At 64.9% G+C, this 21918-nt stretch overlaps 1 protein-coding gene across 1 annotated transcript; it reads right to left on the bottom strand.

Annotated features, from left to right (window-relative positions):
- Positions 1 to 1414: 1414 nt before the first annotated feature.
- Positions 1415 to 21724, bottom strand: PTCH2 (patched 2). Its single transcript, XM_010582722.1, has 22 exons — positions 21471 to 21724; positions 11043 to 11232; positions 10846 to 10915; positions 10514 to 10605; positions 8334 to 8529; positions 8112 to 8233; positions 7583 to 7730; positions 7237 to 7368; positions 7001 to 7156; positions 6785 to 6877; positions 6571 to 6696; positions 6374 to 6492; positions 5847 to 6252; positions 5451 to 5763; positions 5041 to 5183; positions 4771 to 4951; positions 3921 to 4204; positions 3328 to 3465; positions 3033 to 3175; positions 2667 to 2766; positions 1997 to 2242; positions 1415 to 1828 (listed from the first exon to the last, which is right to left on the bottom strand). Exons 2-22 carry the CDS (start codon positions 11156 to 11158, stop codon positions 1415 to 1417), a joined length of 3738 nt encoding a protein of 1245 aa, XP_010581024.1. The 5' UTR covers positions 11159 to 11232; positions 21471 to 21724.
- Between the last annotated feature and the right edge of the window lie 194 nt (positions 21725 to 21918).

Here is a 21918-nt window from a genome sequence, read left to right as displayed (position 1 = left end):
GGGGGGGGGGCTCCCCGCCGTGCCCACGCCTGGCACGGGGTCCCCAAGGCCACCCCAGCTCAGCGGCAGTGTCTGGGGGCCAGGGGGGGCCGGGGCCACGGGCACGGCAAACACCGCTGGAGTTAAAGTGCTGGGTAATGGTGCGGATGGTGCCCGGGATGGGGACGGGGGACAGGGGCTGACCTCAGGGACAGCCCCGTTGCACGGGGACACGGTGAGAAATGTTTTCCCAGTGAGATGTGCCCGGTGGTACCACGGGTGCCCACATGAGTGTGCACTGCCCTATGTGTGCACCAGCACGTGCTGTCACCAAGGCAGAGCACAAGTATGGCACGAGGGGCTGTGACCGTGGGGCAGCTCAGAGGCTCGGCACAGCAAGGACCCCACCCCAAAACCCTGCCTGTGCGGTGGGAGCAACAGGCTCCCTGGCTCTGCCGTGGCACGTCCCCAATCTCCAGCCCTCCCGTGCTCGCCGGTGGGGAAACTGAGGCACCGAGCAGCATGTCAGAGGGGGTGAGCTGCCCGTGGCCACCCAGCACCCCATGGAGCGGGGGCGTGAATCAGGTCTGCACCCCTGCCCCAGACTCCTGCAGCCTCCGGCAGGCAGCCCTGCACCGGCCAAGGGTCTGCCCCCTCCCTGCCTGCACCCTGGGCAGCCGGGCGAGGCCGTAGGCTGAGAAATAAATCTTTTAAAATAAGCTTAAAAATATATATCTCTCTATAGATAGTTTCCCTTTGCAATAAATAAAGGTGGGGGGTGTCCGCCCCAGGCCTTGCCCATGGCACCCCAGGGCATGGCTAGCTGTGGGGCTGCCCCTTATTGGGACGGGGGGGCATCAGGTCACCCTGTTGGGGCACCCCAGCTTGTGGCCTGGGTGGGGGCTCCCAGGAGGAGGTGACAGGGAGCAGGCAGTGACCCCACAGAGGGGGAGCTGGCAGGGCACCGAGCCCACCTTGTCAGCAGCTCCAGAAACAGAGGGGGGAGTTAGTGCTTCCATTTCTGGGGGGGCAACAAGCCTGGGGCAGGGTAACCCTAAACCCTGGGTGAGGGGACACGGCACCATCAGCACAGCCCCGGGTGGGGGAACACGCGGGCAGGGCATGGCCTGCACACAGCTTGCATAGAAGTGCCAGCCCGCTCTGCCGGGCCCCTTTGGGGGGGGGGGGGGTGCGGGGGGGCCAGTCCTCCTCGGCCAAGACCGGGTGGCATCACCGCTCCGGCGATTAGCAGCACGATGCGGGCGACCCCGCTGTGTACCCTCCTGTGCCTGCCAGGCGCTGGGGAGATGCTCTGCCCAGGAGCCAGCAACCTGCGGGGAGAACGGGGAGGGGGTCAGCCGGGTTCCTCCAAACCTGCATCCCCATGCTGCCGTGCACGAGCCCCAGGTTAAGGTGCCCATGTCCCCAAGCTCACCTAGCGCCGGGTGCCTGCCCCGCGGCGTCCCATGCTCTGCATCTCAAAGGCATCGGGCACGGCGGCGCCACCGGTGCTGGGCATGCTGGGCTCCTCCAGGCAGTCCTGCTCACCACCGGCGAAGCCCTCGGGACCGAAATTGGGGTAGGAGCCAGGCAGCGTGGGGTGCAGGGCCACCGTCACCGAAGCGGTGGCCGTGACGGTGGCGTAGCTGCCCACGGGACCCTGCAGGTGGGTGCTGTAGGTGGGCAGGGCTGCGGTGGGTGCTGGCCGGGCGCCCGGCGGACAGGGCTGCGGGTAGTCTCGGGGCGGCGCGGGGCACGGCTCCTCAAAGGGCAGGGGGGTTGTGGGCTGCAGGCCAGGACCCTCCTTCTTCCCCTGGACCTCCGGGCTGTCCTTGTAGGGCTTCAGCACCTGGAGGGGGGATATGGAGCATGAGGGCCCCCAGCCATGCCGAGCATCCCGCTGGCAACCCCACCAGCACCACAGGAGCCCCAGGAGCCCCTGTCCCCCAGTTCTATCTGTGACCCTCTCTGAGGGGCTGCTGGGGACCCAGCGATGCCACAGCAGGCAGGCACTCACGGTGATGCGGGGGAAGCTGGGGTCCTTGCCAGCCTCCAGCAGGATGTGTGCCGGAGCGGGGGGCACAATGAAGGGCCCCCGGGGGCTGCCCGGCCCTCTGCCCTCCGTGTAGCACTCCGTGTCCGAGGGGTCCGGGAAGGCGGCGGGCCAGGCTGGGGCGCGACGTACATAGAGCCCCCCAGGGCCCAGGCACGGGGGCACCGGTGCCGGCGGGGGCAGGTGGGGGCCGTTATCCACCAGGGATGCCTGGGGAGAGAGGGGACAGCGTCAGAGGGACCAGGGACATACAGGGATGGAGAAGTGTGGGGTGGCAGGGAGTATGGGGTGATGTGAGGATGGGGTGAGGGCTATGTGGGGTGAGGGAGATACAGGGTGAAGCAGGGATGGGGTCAAATGGGTGAGGGAGGGATAGGGGGAGTCGAGTGTGGGGTGAGGCAGGAATGGGGTCAAGTAGAAATGGGGCAAGTTGGATATGGGGCAGAGAAAGGATGGGGGAAAGCAGGGATGGTACCGGGTGAGGGATGGGCCAAGGTGGGTATGAGGCGAGGTTGGGACTGGACAAGGCAAGGATGGGTATGGGGTGAAGAGGGGACAGGGTGAGGGGCAATGGGGGATGAGGAGATGTAGATACAGGGTTGGGACAGGGAGAGGTGGGATGGAGGTCTTGTACCTCAGGGGGTGGCCCGATGACGGAGAGCAGGACTGGCAGCAGCACCAGCCCATTGAGCAGCCCCAGCAGCGTCAGGATGGTGAGCACCGCAAAGAAGTACCTGGGGGGGGGGCACAGGCAGAGGGGGTAAGCGGGCACAGCCGCCATGAACCCTGTCCCACCCCAAACACAGCTTCCCACACCACACACCCTAGCCCCATCATGACTCCCCGGCCTCCGTGCAAGCTGCCACCCCCAGCAAGACACGTCCTCGCCAGCTGCCCTACATCCCCACCACCAGCCAGGGGGCTGCCACACTCACCAGCTCCCATTGCCAAAACTTTTGGGGGGCAGCAAGCAGCTGGTTTAGCCCCCTCTGGCACTCACCTCATGATGAAGTCAAACTCGGAGCCAGCCAACATGAGGACGCCCAGGAGGGTGGAGACAGCACCGTCCATCACGGGGGCGAAGGTGTGCTCCAGTGCTGCGGCGGAGCGCACGTTCCTGCTCCCTGCAGCCGTCAGGAAGCCCTGCATGGGATGGGGATGTCACGCGGGGCTCGTCCCCTTGTGCCACTCATGACATGGCCACTCATCGGCACATGGGGCGAAGGGGGGGTGAGGGTGCCGGAGAGTGGGAACTGGGGTGCCCCACAGCCGGGCAGGGGTCTGCCTGTGCTTACCAGGGCCACATGGACGGTGAACTCCACACCGATGCCCACCGAGGCGATGAGGATGACCACGGGGATGGCACTCAGCTTGATGCCCATCAGCCCCATGATGCCAAACAGCTCCACTGCCATCATGGCCAGGATGGACACCTGGGGAGGGGGGTGGGGTCACTGAGGGGTGGCTCTGACCGGCTGTCCCCTCTGCCCCTCCGTCTGGCATGCCCAATCCTACCCCTCCATGTAGGACAGCCTCACCCCATTGCCCCTTTTCCCTCTATTTGGGGTACCCCTCTGTCCCATCTGTCGGGGGTAGCCTTCACCCTCCTCTGCATGGATGTCCCCAAACCCCTGCCCACTACACATGTTCCCTTCATAATGGGCGTCCCTGATCCCTCGTATGGATCACCCACCCACTGCCACCTCCATATGGGTGTCCCTTCCACCCAGGGTGCCCCTGGCCACCCCCATCACCCCATCCCCATGAAGCAGATACCCAGGGCCACCCAGCAGGATGGGAGCAGGGCTGGATGTCCCCTTACCCAGCCGTCAGGAGGGCAACACAGCCGGTCACCCCCCAGTCCCCACGCATCGGGGTGCGTACTCACGATGATGCCGGCCGTCCAGGGATTGAGCAGCAGCAGGGCACAGACGAGGAAGGTGCAGGCCAGCAGGATGCTGATGGCCAGCAGGAACCAGTGGCGCAGGCCGATGTACTGCTCCCAGAAGAGGAAGGGGTAGCCGCTGGGGTAGCTCAGCACCCCGTGGCGCTGGGCAGCCTCCCGGCAGATAGCCCGCACGCTCTCAATCGCCTCCACGAAGTCAGCCGTGCGACGCAGTCCGCTCAGGTAGAAAGGGAACTGGGCGAACTCCAGTGGCTGGGCTGCCGGGACTGGAGAGGAGAGCACGGGCAGTATGGGGCTACGGGCAGCACGGGAGTGAAGGCACCACGGGGGCACCCCAGCCACACCAGCCTGAGTGCAGCCCAGGCAGCACAATGCCTGGCTGGGTACCACGGGGCTGGGGAGTGTGCAGGGAGCAGACTGGGGGCAAGGAGGAGGGGGTTTCTCTGCCAGCAGGATGCTTGTGAGGTGGGGAGTCATGGGGAGCAGGGGGTTCTGCTGCAGAGGAATGTTTGTGGGGCAGAGAGGGAACAGAGTGGAGGGACTTCTTTGCAGCGAAATGCTGACGTGCGGGAGCAGGGGTGTGCTGCTGCACATTAAGGGCCCAGGGAATGCACAGTGGGGTGCTCAGGGTGTAGGGTGCAGGGGGACAAGCATGGGGCACAGGGAAGCAGGGCAGTTTCTCTACCAGAGGATGTCGATGGGATGAGGGATGTGGGGAGTTTCAGTTTGGGGGGATGCTTGCAGGGCAGGAAAGGTGCAGGGAGCAGGGTCCTCTGCAGGGGGATGCCGGGGGGCAGGAGGAGGCTGTGGGGAGCCCACCGCGCTCACTCACTTCGCAGGTTCTCGCCCGTGGTGTCGTACTTGTCATGGATCCACTCGGGCGGCGGGGGGTAGAAGTTGGCCTGGGAGGCGGCGAAGCCCAGGGGGTCGTTGCTGGCCCACACCGTCAGGCAGATGTAGAAGGTGTCAGGGGGGATGATGCCGTTCTCATCCACCAGCCGCCGCGTGGTCAGCTACGGGGAGAGAGCAGGACTGGGCGTGAGTCGGGCAGCGGGCACAGCATTGTTCCCAGCCCAGTTGCCCCAGCCCCGTCCCCACGCACCTGATTGAAGTTGAAGGGCTCCTTCTTGTTGCCGGTCTGGATTAGGAGCTTGTACGCCAGCGCCCCGTCCTCGGAGCCGTTGCGGTAGCTGTCGTGGGTGATGCGCCCAGCTTGCCAGTCCCTGTCAAAGGTGGCCTGGAGCCCTGGGGACACAGTGTGGGGGGTGAGCATCCCTTGGGGCACCCCTGCATGGCACCCTGTGTGCCCCAGGGAGTGTCGTGCCAGCGGGACGGGTAAGCAGAAACCCCAGGGCTCAGCCTGGCATTGCTGGGCACCCTGGGGACACCACGGGACCACCCTCCCCAGGGTGCCACACACCAGAGAAGGCATTGCCAGGGCAACGGGGAGGGTGCAGGCTGGGGAGAGGGTTCTTAGGCAGGGGAGGTCAAGAGAAGAGGGGTGTCCCTCACCTCGCAGCCAGTCCTGGAAGTAATGGAGCCACATCTTGGGCAGGTCGCGGTTGCCCTCCCGCACCACGTACTTGACGGTGCTGAAGGCCTGGTGCAGGCTGAGCAGGGCTGCTTGGGCACCCGGGTAGTGGAAGCCGCCCTTGGTGACGATGAACATGTTGTAGAAGGAGAAGTACTTGAACTGGGCCGAGATGAAGGCATGCGCCTTGGTGTCCCGTGGCACGATGTCCGTCAGGTAGAGCCCGTCGTGCACCATGGTGGTGCCATAGAGGCTCAGCCCCAGCAGTGCCAGGAACAGCACCGCCACCACCGCCTGTGGGGACAGTGAGGGGTCAGGCAGGGTCCCCTGCCACCCACCCGCCTCGGGTGGCACTGCCAGGGCCGTCCCCACCTCACCTTGGTCCGGGTCCGCAGGAGGAGCGGGGCATACTTCTCCCGGGCAAAGTCGGCGAGGCTCCAGCGGCAGAAGGGCAGCGGGACACACTCCCGCCCACCCTTGGCCTCATCCAGCTGGGCCAGCAGGTCCCGGGTGGAGCTGGACGGGGCGAAGACCTGCGAGCCCAGGGGATCGGTGGGAGGCAGGAGGACGGCGGGCGAGGTGCACACCTGGGAGGTGGGCGGCAGGACGGTGACGACGTGGTGGCCCGAGGGGTCGCACCGGGTGAAGGCTTGCACGGTGGTGGTGATCTGGGTACTGGTGGCCACGCCGGGGTGCCCGTAAGGGGACAGGTGGCAGGCGTGGTTGTCGTTGGCATCGGCGAGTTCCTGGGGTTGTATCTGGATGACCCGTGAGGAGCAAGGGCTGCAGGGAGAGAGGAAAGGAGGAGAGAGGGAAGGAGGAGGAGATGTTGAGGAACAGAGTCACCCCACGCTTCTGGCGGGGACACACAGGGTCAGCCCCATTCTGGCCAGTCCGGCGGTACCTGTAGAAGCAGCAGAGGATGTCGAGCCGGCGTTTCTCCCGGCGGTGCAGGTCCAGGCTCAAGATGGCGGGGAAGACGAAGAGCACCATGGCGAAGTTGAACACCACAACCACCGCAGCCTGTGGGTAGGGGGGACACGTCAGAGCAGGGTCTGGCCGTCCCTTCCTGCCCCTCCCAGAGAGGGACCTTGGCCCTACCTGGAGGGAGAAGGCGCGCAGGGCAGGGATGGGCACCAGGGCTGCCATGAAGAAGGCGATCATGTTGCTGACAGAAGTGAGAGCCACGCTGGTCCCCGTGCGCTTCAGGCACTCGCCTGTTCGCTCCTGTGAGGACAGAGGGAGGGGATGACGAGAGGGGCCATGGGGAGACGGGAGGGGGCCAGGGAGCCCCTGGGCAGGGCCTGGTGCTCACCTTGAAGGGGATGTGCTGGCTGGTCTCAGTGAAGGCGTGAGCCAAGAGGAACATGTCGTCCACACCGATGCCGAGGGCCAGGAAGGGTAGGACCTGCCGGAGAGCAGCCAGCGTCAGTGGGGGGACACAGCCACTGCCTGGGAGGGGACCCGGCCACCCTGCAGCCCCCAGGGTCCCACCAGCCCCACAGTAACCCGCTCTTCCCCCAGCACATACCTGGGTGGTGGCTGCATTGAAGGAGATGCCCAGCAGTGAGCAAAGCCCCAGGCCAGAGGCCACGGAGAGAGCCACGAGCAGGACTCCGGCCAGGCCCACGGCCCCTTGGGATTTGGAGCAGTCCCACCGCAGCATGGTGACGCAGGCATAGGCCAGCTGGAAGAGCACAGCGGGTTAGCGGGGTCAGGGGCGGTGATGGAGGGACGGTGGGGGACACAGAGAGGAGGCACACCCACCATGAGGAGGTAGCCCCCAGCCACCCGGATGGCGCTGACATCGGAGAAGGACTTCATGATGTCATTGAGCGTGGTGGTGGAGAAAGCGTGGACGCTCTGCGTGGCGTTGGGCGGGATGGAGTCCTGTGCCAGCTGCCAGAGGTGCACCCCATTAGAGGAGTCAGGACCCCCCCACTCCCCAGTACATCTGCCCCAGAGCCACCCAGGGTGTCAGCATCGCCACTGAGGGTCCCAAGGGACCCACCAGACCACAAGAGAGTGGTGCCGGGACCTGTGGCCACATGAAAACCTGGGCGCAGGGGGATGCCATGCACAGCCCCATGTGGGGGCTGTTCCCGGTGCCCACCTCCACGAATTTCCTCTGCCAGGCCTCCAGGATGGCGCCCGCCTTCTCCTCGCTCCAGCTGATGTCATGGATCTCATAGTCATCCTTGAAGTGCTCAAAGAGCTGCCGGGGGCTCATGAGGAGGAACATGGTCTGCAGGGCCTCGGCACTGGGGGACAGGCACACACCTCGCTGGGACCGGCTGCAGCGCCCCGGGATGCAGGACTGGGTCCATCCCCCACCCCTCGGCTCCCAGGCCCACCGTGGACAACTGGGAGAGGACCCAGGCATCCTGGCCCCAGTCCCCCTCCTTGCTCAGAAGCACTGCCCTGCTCACCAGCCCCATACACTCGCCAGCCTCACATGCTCTCCCAGACAGCCCCGCAGCCCCTGTTGCAGCCAGAGTGGGTTCCCATGGGCACCAGATGAGGACGAGGATGAAGATGAGGATGAGGATAAGGGAACCCTGCCCCAAACCGTCCCGGGGGTGAGTGCTGCGGCTGGGCCCCTGCGCCATGCCTGGGGACACCCGCACCGCAGCAGCTCTCACCGTAGCAGCTTGCCCTGGGAGTCTTTGGTCGTGCCGCCTAAAATCAGCTCCTGCTGCCAGCGCATGAACTTCCTGGAGAAGCCGTGGCAGCCCCCTGAGAGTTCAGCTGGGATGTCGGGGCTCTGCGGGTGGAGGGGTGGCGTCAGGGATGCAGGACCATGGGGCAGGCAGGAGAGCAGCAAGCCCCCACACCCCTCCCAGTCACCACGGGCTGTGACCCACCTGCTGGCTCTGCTTGTTGGGGGCACTGGGGGGGCACTGGGGGTCCCGGGGGTCCAGGCAGGGCCGCTCCATGTAAGCTTGCCCCACCTCTGCCTTGTCCAACAGCTCTTTGAAGCCTTCCAGGGACGTGAACTGCCCCAGCTCCTCCATCAGCTGCAGAGGGTCCAGGTTGCTCCACTGGATGTCCGGGCGGCCCCTGGGGAGAGAGCAGGACTAGGGTGATGGGGATGCCGAAATCCACATGCGGTACCACCACCACCACTGCCACCTCATCCCATGGGTCCTGGGGGTGCCCTCGAAGGCAGGGTGTGAGGATGCAGAGGAGCAGCATCAGTCCCCAGCGCATCCCTTACCCCTTCCCCGAGCCGCCTGCAGCATCCCCCGTGCCCCGCACCGCGCAGCGGGCCGTGCCCAAGTCAAGTAGCATGCCTGATCCTGTTAGGCTGGGACAAAGCGGGGGGAGCCGGCCCCACCGCCCGGCCTCGCTTTGTGCGAGCAGTCAGGCTGATTACTGCCTGCGGGCTAACATCTTGATAGAGGGGAGCAGGCAGGCAAGGGCTCCCAGCATCCCCTCCCGCCCTTCCTGCCACCTCCCCCCAAGCTGGAGGTTTTGGGGCTCAGCAGAGGTTCTGGGGGCTCAGGACGGTGCTGGGAGCTGGGTGCAGACCAGGTCCTTGAAGGTCCAGCGGGACCCCATGGGACTTGGGTACCCAGGAAAAGGGGCTTTTCCATTGCCTGAGGATGCTCTACTCCCTTCATCCCAGCCTGGGGTGCTGGGGGCCAGCTCCCAGCCTCACTCGGCTTCTTTTTTAAGACAGAAAGGACACACAAAAAAGCCAATAACCCAGCCCAGCGCTCCAAAGAGGGGAAGAAAAAGCCCCGAGCGAGTGTGGGCTCTGGGGAGAAACGCAGCCTAATAATTCATGAAGTCTGGCTGGGCCGGAGCCGGCCGCTCGAGATTCCCACATACCAACCGGAGCTGCTGCTGCTTCCAAAGAGAGCCCCTTTTATCTGCTTTCGCTTGCTTCACTGAGCCAGGGCAAATCCTTTTGTCTTTCCATAGATTGCTGCTCTTTGTTCTTCCAGCTCCCGCCCCGCTCACCCCTCGGCGTTAAAAAGGGGGACGAGTCCCCATGGGCTGGCCGGCACTCAGCCGGGGTGCCCGCCTGGGCACCTGCTCACCCGGCTCCGAGGAGACATGGGTCCCACTGCTGCTGCGGGTGCCACTCTGCCTGCCACATACCCTGGCCGGCATCAGGATGATGCCCACCCCGGCGGACGATGCCATCCCACTTGGCACGGCCACCCCAGCCCCATTCGTTCCCACTCCCGGCTGCTCCCCAGGCTGGGATGGGGAGAACCTGAGGTCTTGGTGGGGCAAAGCTGGTCCCCCAGTCCTGGCTGGGGATGCTGTGGCCCCTTCCCCCTCCTCCCGTCCGGCAGCAGCCTGAATAAGGCCACTATTTCATCTGTTTGGCAAGGGGCAGCTTTCAGAGCAGCATTAGCATGAGAAAGCGCGGGGCTGCGTTTGCTGACAATGCACAAGCCGCCCCGGCTCTCCCGGACAAACACACGCGTAAACAGAAGGAATGTGGGGGGGGGCTCCCCCCGCCCAGCCCGGGGTCCCCAGCCCCACCACCGCGGTGCAGGGAGCTGGCTGGGAGTCACCTGCCACCCACCCTGGGGGACTCTGCGCCCTCTGTGTCCCTGGGCATGGCTCAGGAGTGTGGGTGCCTCGTCGTCATCGTGGCACCCACAAAGCGCTGTTGGGGGGCAGCAGCCCCCAGGGACCTGCCTGCAGCACGGCCTCTGTCCCTGCATCCCCATCCTTGGCTGGTGTGATGGCACGGCACGGCAGGGACGGGCAGCTCCTGCCCGTGGGGTGCAGCCCCCCCTCCTCCCGCAGCGGTGCAGCCCTGCCTGTGCCACCGAGGCCAGGAGGACAAGGACAGGGACCTGTCCCCAGGGTGTTGACCCAGCAGGACCAGCAATGGTGGTGGGACCATCCTGGGGGCGAGCAGGACAAGCAGCAGCACCAAGGGACCTGAGGCAGCACTGAGGGACCTGAGGGCAGTGGGACCAAGCTGCCTGGGGAGGTCAAGCGCAGTCCCTTGGCAGCCCCCTCAGCCCCTGCTCCCACCCGTGGCCCCCTGCACCCCGGGACGGCCCCCCACACTCACGGGAGGTAGGCTGAGCCTCCCTGCAGCTTGGCGCCTTCCCAGAAGCAGTCCAGCGGCGTCAGGATCACGCAGGGGAACAGCTTCTCTATCATCTGTGGGAGGAAGAGATGGGAGGGTTTCAGCAGGGATGGATCAGGCCCCCCTTGCTCCCCCCTCAACCCCGCTGGGCTGCCCAAACCTGCACCCTCCCGCACGGAGCTGGCGGTGCCTTTGCAGCACCTGGGGCTGCCAAGCCCCATCCCCACCACAGCCCATCCACTACCCGTTCCTTGGGGGACCGATCCCCCATGGGGGGGGGGCTCCCTGGGGGCCATGCCATGCCCGCCACTCACCCTCTCGATCATGCCATTCTCAATGATGGGGACACCCGACTTGTAGCAGATCTTGTTCAAATCCCACGATCTGGAAAGGCAGAAGGAGGAGCTGAGGACAAGCATCATCCCGCATGGGACATGGCAAGGGGTAGTGGGGGGACACACACAGGACACGGCGGGGGTCCCCATCACCCCCCGTCCGGAGCCGGACTCACTTTCCGTACAGCGAGACTTGGACTTTGCTGGCGGCCAGGGCCGCCTCGAGGTGGAGCTGCAGGGCCTCCTGCGTCAGGATGTTCTCCCCATCCCTCTTCGGCGTCTGGATCAACATTTGGGAGGTGTAGACGGACTCCTCGCCCAGCTTCTCCTTGGTGTAGCGCAGCTCCTGGCTCACCCGGCTGCCTGCTGTGGAGGGAACCACGATGTGTCCCGTCAGTGCCAAGGCTGGCACAGGTCCCATCCCACCAACCTGTCCTGCCCATCAGGATGCCCAGGGAAAGGGACTGGCACGAGCGAGGCCCCCCGCAGCATCAGATGGTGCCACGTTAACCCGTGGGGGGGCTTCTTGCCATGGGGTTCCCCAACTGCTCCATGCTCTGGGTGCTCGCACCCAGGGGACCCAAGCAGGGAGCACCCCAGCCCACACCGGACCGGGCATCCCCCTTCCCACCGACATGGATATTTCCAGCACCAGAGTGGCTCATTGGCTTTGCTTTCCCTGGAAAAACCCCACAGACGGACAGCTGGTGAAGCGGATGGGACAAATCCTGCCCACTCCCACCCAAGCCCAACACAACCGGCCCCCGACGCAGAGAGCAAAACTGAGGACACCCCACCCCATCCCTGCCCAGCTGCTCCCTGGCACCCCAAGGCGGGCAGCATTTTGGCCAGGAAATGGGTGTAGGGAGAGGCGGGCACCCCCAAGCCCCCACAGGTGCAGGCTACCCCGGGAAGGGTTTGGGCACAGGGGAGGGACACGACACTGGGGAGCTCTGCAGGACCCTTCTCCTCCTGCCGAGGCTCTGAGATCTGTCCTTGAAGGCAGCAGGAGAGCTCCAAGCGCGGCAGGGCTGAGGTTTCCGGGAGAAGTTGCCGACTTCATTTGCAACCGCCTTGGCACAGAAGAAAAAATCCCCTCCCGGCCAGCACGGCTGGGGCTGAGATCAAACCCCGCGTGGCCTTTTGCGTGGCAGAGCACCATCCCAGGGACAGCCGTCCCCATCCCCGTCGAACAAGGGGCTCCCAACCCTCCTGGCACAGCGACAAGGGGGGACGACACAGCCCAGAGGAGGGTGGGAGGATGATCCTGAGACCCCCCGCCAAGTACAACACCCAGCTGCCCTGCTCCCAGCCCCCTGCCTGGGGTGGGGGGATGCTGCAGTGCCCAGTGCCACCCACCAGGGATACCCCTGCACTGCTGGCAGGGGGGAGGCCAGCTCCTGCCCAGCCCCGGGTGCTGGGGAAGAAGGGGGGGGGTCAGGATTCATCCGCACCGGGATGCTCCCTCAGCAAGAGGCGGGGGCCCCGGCGGGCCTGGCCCCCTGCCAGCACCGAGGAGGCCGGAGCGAGACCGCAAATAAGGAGCAGAATCTTCCCTTTTAATGACTTATTATATGGGTTGGTGTTTTTTGGTTTTGTTTTTTTCCCCTGCTTTTTGGGAACGGGGAGGGGGAAGTGTCTTTATTGTTCCTGGCTGGGCTGGGGAGCAGCTGGTGTCCATCAGATGCCAGTTGGGATGGAGGTTGTGCCAGGGCTGGGGAGGGGGGGGACACAGCCTCAGCCTTTGTGTGTGTGTCAGAGGGGATGGCAGTGCCCGGGGCGAGGGGACAAGGACACAGGGAGGGTGGGTGTCATGGGGGACGGGACACCCGTCCCCTTCCCAGCAGGCTGGGAGGTCGGGCAGGAGGTGCACCGAGCTGCTCTGATCTCAGCCATGCCACCCACGCCGAACCCGGGCGGGCGGTGGGACATGGCGATGGGGGGGGGTGCCCAGCATCACCACCGCTCCCGGGGGACGCATCCTGCTGCGCCCCGTGGGCATCTCCGCCCAGCACGGCTGCGGGAGGAGCTGCACATCTGCAAGTGTGGAGTGCGGGGGGAGCACCCCAAAAAATTAAAGAAAAAAAAAGAGAAAATAAAAAGCCGTCCCTTGTAATTAGTGTTAATTTGGAACAGGGCACTGCGAGCCGTCAGCAAGCTTCAAAGGCTGTGAGGAAGCCTCAAATTCCAACACCCTAATTAACCAAAGAGCAACATGAAAAGACAAGGCAGCGCACACAGGGCTGCCAAGGACACTTCAAACGGGCGCGCGCCCGCCGGCCGGCCCGGGGCCGGGAGCGGGGAGAGACGCCCCACGCCGCACGCAGCCCCCCGGCCCGGGGAGGGGGCTGGGGGGGCGCCCCGATACCAACAATGAGCACATTAATGAGGAACTGTATGTAAATTCTTCTTCTCTCTCTTTTTTTTTTTTTTTTTTTTTTTTCCAATTAACAAAGGGAGCCCTTGGCTTTTTCATGCAAAGGGCCCTCTGGTTCCAATCAGGCGCCCTGGTCCTGCTTATTAACAGCCCGTTCCGCTCCCCGGCAGGGTTTGGCTTCACCACCACCCCTGGACCCCCATGCTGGGCAAAGTGAACCCCACACCCCCCTAAAACCCCATGCCGGAGCCTTGGGGCAGGGTGGTCCCAAGTGGCAGCCGTGCCTTGAGCAAGCATCCTCCCTGGGGTGGGCACCACTTGTGGATACCACTGGCTGGGGGTTTCATGCTGGGGTGGGGTGGGTGTCACAGGGTGCAGGCACACAGCAGCGTGGGTTGGAGGGTGGATGGGACCCCATGCCCACCCGCACCCCATACACCCGGGGTGCAGAGCGGGCTCCCACCATGCCCAAACAGGGAGGGCAGGGGTGGCAGGGAGGGGACAGGGTCCCCGGCAGCGAGGGCGGCTGCGTGTGCGGCTGCCTCCCGCCTGCGGGCCACGCCGGGGGAGCCCTCCCCATAATTACAGCATCCGCCGCAAAATTACAGAGCAGGGCGGGAGCCTCCCTACCCCCTTCCCGGCCACCCTGCCTGAGCCACCCCCCACCCCCACCACCGCTCCCCAAACCCTCCTGGCACAGGATCCACGGCTGCAGCGCCGGGGCTGCAGCCGGCTCATCCTCGCCCAGTGAGACCAGCTTGTGCCCTCGGCTGCCCCGGTGGGTGCTGGGACCACAGCACACCCTGCCCGGGGCCAGCCTCCCCCCCCCGCCTCCAGACACAGGCAGCCCCAGGCTGGCGGGGAGGGAAAGGGATTGCTCCTGCTCTCAGCCAGGACAGAGCCCCTGTGTTGCCCCCTGCCCAGGAAGGGGTCTGACCCAAGCTCACCCCACATCCCCACGGGGGCTGCCAGCACCCCCCAGACTCAGCTCAGAGGGTTTGGGATCAGAGGAGCCCATGTCGGGTCCCACTGCCCCCGGCACAGCCGCAAGCCCCCTGGCACAGGGCTCACCCCGATGCAGCCACACTGCCTGGCATGACAGCAAGGGGACCTCCTGCAGTGCTCACCCAGGGCGGGAGGTGGACAAACCCCACGGGAGCCCTGTCCCCAAGTACCCACGGGTGGGGGGCAGCAGGCTGAGCACGCCAGGGCAGCGTGCCCGGGCCAGCACCAGGAGGGTAGTGGGTTGGGGCAGGCTGCCAGCCCCACACCGAGCCCTCCCTGCCTGGTAAGGGCAAAGGGGCCGGAGGTGAGGGAGGGCCATGGGAGGGGCTGGGGGCCATGGAAAGGCACTGGTGACCCCCCCAGGAGATGCATGCTGCTGCAAGGACTGCTCTGTGTCCCCCAGGGTAGGTGGAGGCTGTGGTCAACAGCAGTGCCACCACTCTGCAGATGGGACCTGGGCACTGCCAGCAGCTGTCACCACCGCTTGGGTGACCCGGGTGGGAGAGGGTGGCAGGGAGGGAGCACACCGGGGTACACATCCTCGCTCGGCCTCCAAAAATCAGGCCCTGTCCTCCTGATGTAATGGGGATGTGGTAACAAATGTGGCGAGTCCCAGATTTGGCTGGTACTCGGGGGATGCTGCAGTCCTGTCCCAGGGCCAGGCCAGCCCTGACCCCAGCTCCAGCCATGCCCCCCACCAAGGGAAGAGCTGGGGGCAGTAAGGGGGGGCCGCCCTGGGGAGCAGCCCCCTTTCCACAGCACAACATCCCGATGCCAGGGCTAGAAACCCTGGCTCAAGTCCACAGCTGGAAGGAGGGCAAGGTCGTGCTGAGATCCCCTGGGAAAAGCCATCCCCAGGGGGACCCCCCTCTGCAGCAGCCCCCCCCCCCGCCCCAACAAGGGGCACCCGCGGGGGCAAACGCTGGACTGTCGAGCTATCCCAGTGACACAGACTGAGCGCATCCCGCTGGCAGACATGCCCACCCCTGGGTGATTAAAGCCCCCACGGGCATCGGAGAGACGCCGGCACCGTCCCGCATCCCGCGCGCCATCCCGCATCGCGGTGAGAAGGGGTCCCGAGGCACCGCCCCGAGCATCCCTCCACCGACCGCTTCCCCGTGCCGAGCGGCGCGCAAGCCGGAGGCCACCTTCAAAGTGTTGTGGGGCGGATTAGCTGGATTAGGGAGGCAGTGAAAGGACCCATGCTGCTCCGGAGGAAGTCTCGCCCAGGGCACGCTGAAAGAGCCATTTTTACCTGTCCCGGCCGCTACCGCCGGCCTCGCCAAAAGCCCCGTGGCCCCGTCCTGTCAAAACACGTCCTCCCGGCCCCATTCACCCCGTGGCGTGGGGCCGGCCCCGGGGAAGGGGGAGTAGGTGGGTGGCAGATGGGTGTCCTCGGCAGCGCCGAGGGATGAACGAGGGCTCGCGGCTGCCCCAGCACCTCTGACCAAAGCCGGCCCCACCAAAGGGGCTCGCGCCGCCCGGCTGAGTCAAGAGGGGCGGCAGAAGAGGGGGATGCCTTCAAAAAGCCAGCAGCGGAGGGGCTGAAAGGGCCGGTTTGGGGCCAGCTCCCCAGCCGTCAGCCCCGGCCAAACCCTTTTGTTTAACGGCAAAGCTAAATTAATGTCTTTATTACCCCAAATCACGGGCGGCGGTTCCCAGCGCGGGGAGGGGGGCAGCCAGGAGCTCGCACCGCCCCGGCCGGCACCGAGGGGACAGCGCGACCCCCGAAAAAGAGAAAAAAAAAAAAGGGGGGGGAGAGGGATTCAGTTGGGAACTATTCACCGCTAAGACTCCTGTCAGCATTGACATAAATTTCCACTGGTGTTGGCATTTAGGCATTTGCCATTTCCATATGTATAGGGCTGCCTGTACTAATTATGCTAATCACCCCCTCTGTTGGCTGCTGTGAAAAATGGCCACATTAGGCACTCCACTGCTTGCTAATGTCACTTAATGTGTGGTTGAAACATACATTCATCCCCCTCTGAATGGTGAAATTTTTCCACATTGCTGGCTTCATTCAGGCAAGAAATGAATTTTTTGAACTCAGACCACTTTTCCAGGCCCGAGGGAGAGGCAGATAATAAAACCCTCTTCTCGGGCCCTGGCGCTGCCCCCTCCCAGCCGCCAAATAACATTTAAAACGCAAAAAAAGAGCCCCCTCCCTAAGTCCATGGACATGTCTAAGTTAAAAAAAAAAAACAACAAAAAAACAACAAATAAAAAACCCCACCACTTTCTAGGAAATAAAAAAATATATAAGTTGAAAAGCAAAGCAAAATGGATAGGGGCAGATAAGCCACAGCCATCTGTAAAGAGTCTCCCAGTCTCTCTGGGTTAATTAGCAAAATTTTCCAGCCCAAAAAAGCTGACCGAGCTGTCAAGGAAGGGAAAGGGAAAAGCAAGAGGTTTCGCACTCGCCTCCTGAAGATAAATAAAGGCGAACTGCCTGCGCCCCATCTTTGGGCAGGCAGGGGACTGCTGGATGAGCCCCCCCAAGAAGAAAGGTCCTTTCAGAGCCAGCCAAGGCTGCGAGGGAGAAGGTGTTTTGGAGCAGAGGGCAGAGCCAGGCAGGTGGGTTTGGGGGATAACGGGGACCTTGGCACTCCACGGCAGCAATCGCCCCAGCTGCCCCTCGCTCCTCCGAGCCCCCGAGGATGGGGACACAGGGTCCCCAAGGATGCTCAGCCCCTGTGAACAGAGAAGACCGCAGGGTCCCAAAGAAAAATCTTGCCAGGCCAGGCAGGAGGGTCCCCAGGGCAGCGCTGGGGACCCCCGGCTGCCCCTTCCCTCCCTGCAGGGCGATACCTGCATCATCGCACCCCAAGAGAAGTGGGGACCCTGACCCCACAGGACGCCCATCTGGGGACAAAGCGGGGACGTGGCAGCCCGGGAGCCGCCCCTTGGGCACCAGGCCGGCTCAGGCCGGATCCCGGCAGGCGTCTCACTGCCCCGGCTGCAGGGACAAGCTGCCATCAGAGCCCCCCATGCTGCCAGCACCAGCCCCACACAGCCCCCCAGCCCCACACCCTGGCTTCGCCTCCTCTTTTCTCAGCCCCTGCACCAACGCCTCACCCCACAAAACCCACCCGCCAGCAGCAATGAGACCACCCACCTCTCCCCGTGCCCACCCAGGAATGGCCACGGCACCCCACTCCCCACCACAGCAGCTGCCCCTCCCAACCCCCCCACCCCCTGTGGGTCCCACCAAGCACAGTGGGGACAGGGGCTGGGAAGAGGGGCCACACGGATGGTCTCCCCAGGGTGGAGGCAAGGTGGGGAGGGTGTTCGATCCCCATCCTTGACTTTCCCATCCCCAATGCCCCTCTCTCTGCAAAGACGGAGCCAGCCAGCATCTGCTCTCCCGCTTGTCCCTGCTGTAGGGAGAGCCCCTGACTGCACCCCAGCCCTGCCCCGGGTGCCAGGGAGGGGACGCCCTGTGCCAAGTCCTGTCGCGGAGGTCAAGGACGGACAAAAGCTATTGCCGAGGAGGTTGGGGGGTGACTCAGCTTCTTCCCCCAAGCTGGGAACAAGGCCGCAAACTCCCCTCACCCCCATCCCACACATCCCATTTCATCCCACTGGCACATTCACGATGTCCCTGACCCCTCCAGGAAAGGGACGGGGTCTTCTCCGGGGAGACTCAGCAGCTCTTTGAGAGCGCGATGGCTGTGCAGGGTGCTCGGCTGTTCCGGTTAGGAATTAACCCGGCCTTCCTTTGAACCAGCCCTCGGTGCTATAAATCAGGCAGACCCATTCACCACCCAGGGCTCTGCCTGCCCGGAGCTCTCTGCCCCGGCCCCTTGGCCCTACAGACGCCCTGGGAGAGCCGGGAACAGCTGCCAGGTGTCTAGAGGTAACTCAACACTCGCCGCTAGCCGGGATTTCAAAGCCTCCGAGTGGCTAATTGCTTCGGAGGAGCCTAATTGAACATTTCCACAGTCAAGTCCAATTTATGGGGTGACATGGCCTCCTTCCATCTCCCAAACAGGGATGCAGGTCAGGCATAACCCCAGGATACCGCAAGCACCCCCCAGCCTGCGTGGCTGTGAACACACCCTCCCCCCCAAATTGGGGCCGGAGACCCTGCACTTTCCCCACAGCGGCCAGGGTCACAACCCAGGCTCGGGGGACCCATTGGGGCACCTGCCATCAGCGTGGCCCCAACACTGACCCCAGCCAGGAGGCCAAAGCAGGGCTGCCCGCCCTATTCCCCTGGGAGTAGGGGGTGGGTGAGCAGCAGCGCGGTGCCCCCCCGGGAAGCAGCTCCCTTCCCTCTCCTGCCCACCAGGTCCCCAGCTCCCGGAGGGCTGTGTTCAGCCTGCAGCGGGGACAGCCCAGCACAGAGTCACACTCCACTCCTGCGGGACCTCACCTGGGTGAGGTGGTTTGGGTTGGAGCATCACCAACCCACATCCCTCAGCCTGGCTAGGCAGAGGCAGGTGATCAGGTACAGACCAGCTTCAGAGGGTCATCAGAGGCTTCCCAGAACCCTCAACCACCCTGCCTCTGAGCCAGGACCTACTGGCCTAGGACAACATGACCGGGACTCCCTGCACACATGCCCTGCTCCTAGACGCCCCACGGCGCTGCCTCAGGGCCAGGATGGGCCACGCTCCTGCAAACATCTCCTCACACATACCCAGAGAGGACAGGACCCAGGGTCCCCTGGCACCCTGGGGATCCCAAAGCTTTGGGGCCAGGCTGATGGAGCACCAGCTTTGCCAGCCCAGTGGCAAGAGCTGCACTGCCTCAACCTGGCATGACAGTACCAGGGTTGCTGCAGAGGGATGGACAGGCGCACCAGCAACCCTGCTGCACACCCAGGGATGGGAGAAAGTGGCGGCTGAGAAAATCCCCAAGCAGCTTCAAGTGGTCAGGATCCAACCGCACAGTCTGAGAAATTGTGTCCTGCTCCTCAGGGGCAGCCCAGGCCCTCCTGCCCCCAATAATGCACATCCCCACACCAGCAGGAGAGGGTCCAGAGATCAGGGAGGGCTGGGTACACCTGAGGACACCAAGGGATGCTTTGATCTCGCCAGAAAAACACAGAAGTGGTGGCCAGCAGAGAGGCAAGGACCCACGCACGGTTATGGGGAAGGGAGGCAGCCCCACAGCTGATAACACGAGACTGAAAGAGCCGCTGCAAACCTTCCTTCCACATCCTGACCCACGCATGCGCGTCAGGGACCCCGCAGGACTAAAGCCACCCTGGCCACATCGTCCTTGGTGGTCGCAGACGGTGCCAACGCCCAAAGACGGCCTCCCCGAGCACGCTGGGGCCGTGCCACCCAGGAGCAAGGCACAGAGGGGTCTGCCCTAGGTGTACACTCCTGGGGGAAGAGCCCTCCCAGGAAGGCCAAGGGGGGACCCCCCCGAGCAGCACCCCAGCACTGCAGACCATCCCCACCCCAGGTGCTACAGATCCAGAGCAGAGGCTGTGTGCAGACCCCAGTATACCCACCCATTGCCCAGGAAGGGGTGGGACACTCCAGGTCAGCAGTGTTTCACCATGGGGTAAAAAAACCCAACCAAACAAAAAAAAACCAGCTCCCAACACCAAAGAAGATGCCCCGGCCATGAGAAAGAGCCAGTTCCTCAAAGAGGCCCCCGGCACCCACGTTATAGCCACACCACAGTGTGGGGGAAATATGCCCCAACAGCTGCAGTCCCTCCTGGCCGTACCCACACGAGCAAGGAAGCACGGTGGGGCGCAGAGCGGGTGTGCACGAAAAGCTGGGTTTCTGGGCACTTCCAGCCATCCCCAGGCTCGGCCCCTTCCCCATCCCGCTCTCCACCCCGATGTGCCACAAGTCCCGTTCCCCCCCAGTGGGAAGAACCACAGCCACTTCCCTGGCTCTGGCCGTGGTTGCACGAAACGCTGACTCCTTGCAACCCCAAAAGCACAATAAAAAAAAAATCCGATGGAGCCAGAGCCACAAACCGGAGCAAGGGAACCACGGAGGGCACGCGTCCCTCCTCCAGCAGCCACCGCTCAGATGCCAGCCGGACGGGGAGGTATCACTGGATTTCTCTGCTACGTGTTGCAGAGGAAAGGGGTGATGGAGACAAGATTGGGGGACACACACACACAAACACCCCTTGGGAGTGGGGAGCAGGTGGGAAAGCTGGGGATTCCTGGGCAGGGGTGCGTGCGTGCATCTGTGTGTGAGCAGCAGCGAGGGAGCACAGGGCCTTTTTTTTTTTTTTTTTAAAAAAAAAAAAGGGGGTGGGAGAGCAAAGTTGCTTCTATTGTTGAACCAAATCCAAGAGTAGCTGAGGACCACACAGGGAGCGGGGCGTGGGGGAGGAGGCAGCACTCCCGCACAAAGATGGCTGACACCCCTCCGCTGAGCAACATCTGCCCCTGCACAGCACCCCGCCGGGGACCCCAGGCTGGGAGGCCCCCCCCCCCGGCCAGGGCCTGGCAAGGATGGGGCGGGGGGGGGGCGGTGGGGGGTGCTGCCCCCCCCCTTCCTCCCCCGGGACCCCCAAAGCAGGAGAGAGGCGCAGGGAAAGCAAATCCCAGCACTGGGGAGCGGAGCTGCAGGGAGAGGGGAGAGAAAAATCCACGCTGGAGTTATTAATAACAAAGGAGGGGGATCAGCCGCTTCCACTCGGAAACGGGGATTTGCTCCTGCCCGACCCTGCCCGCTCCTCTGTCCCCTCCGGGCGGGGGTCCCGAGCCGGGACCGGCAGCCCCGCGGCTGCCGGTTTTGCCACGCTACGGGGCTGCAACCGGCCCCGGGGGCCTCTTCCCACGGGGAAGGGGCCCGGCGGCGGGAGAGCGGCACCGCGGGAAAGGGGGTGCCCACGCGTGGGGAGACGCACGCTCAGCCGGCGCCGAGCGCCACCCCCGCCGCACGTGTCCGCTCGTGCGGGGACGCGACCGCACCTTCGCGCGGAGACCCCCGCCGGGACACGCGTGGGTGGGTGGGTCGGTGGGGGGGGGGGGTCCCTTTACAACTCGGCACCACGCGGCCGGGACCTCCGCTCGCGGGCACCCACGGCCCGGTCCTCCGCGGCCCCGCTCGCGGGACGCCCGGCCGGCATCCTCCTCCTCCCGCCCCGCTCCCGCGCTGTCACCTGCCTCCGCGCCGGCCCCGCACCTCCGCGCCCCGCGTGGGGCGGGGGGGGGGGGACACACGGACAAAGCCGCGGCCGGGAGCGGGACCGGGCCGGTTCCCACGGGCGGCTGAACCCGTGGGGCCGCGCTTACCTTCCACCCAGAGGTGCTCGATGTCGGTCTCGATGGAGGCCACCCGCAGCCCCACGGCCAGCGCCCCGAACACCAGCAGCCCCACGAAGAGCACCTTCCCGCAGTGCCGCTGGATCCGGCAGCCCAGGGCGAAGAGCAGCGCCTGAAAGCGGGCCCGCAGCCACAGCGGGGCCCTTTGGCCCACGGCCCTGCCCTGGGGAGAGGGCGAGGATCAGCCCGGGAGCGGAGAAGGGGAGACCCTGCCCGGGGAGGGGAGGCGGGGGGGGATCCCGCAGCAGCCACGCTCCGTGGGCTTGCGGCGCGAGGCCGGGACCCCTCCGGCACCCGCGATGCTGCGGGTCCCCAGCCGGGGAGAGAGCGAGTCCCCGAGCCGGGGGACACGGGGCTCCACACACCCGCTCCGCGCCGCCGACCCCCCCCCGGCTCCTCCGCGCTCTCCGAGCCCCCC

This window comes from Haliaeetus leucocephalus, unplaced genomic scaffold, assembly GCF_000737465.1.
Source record: "Haliaeetus leucocephalus isolate CR32 unplaced genomic scaffold, Haliaeetus_leucocephalus-4.0 Scaffold848, whole genome shotgun sequence".
NCBI classification, from domain to species: domain Eukaryota; kingdom Metazoa; phylum Chordata; class Aves; order Accipitriformes; family Accipitridae; genus Haliaeetus; species Haliaeetus leucocephalus.
Note: the sequence above shows the minus strand (reverse complement) of the source record. Positions and strands in the feature narration are given on the sequence as shown.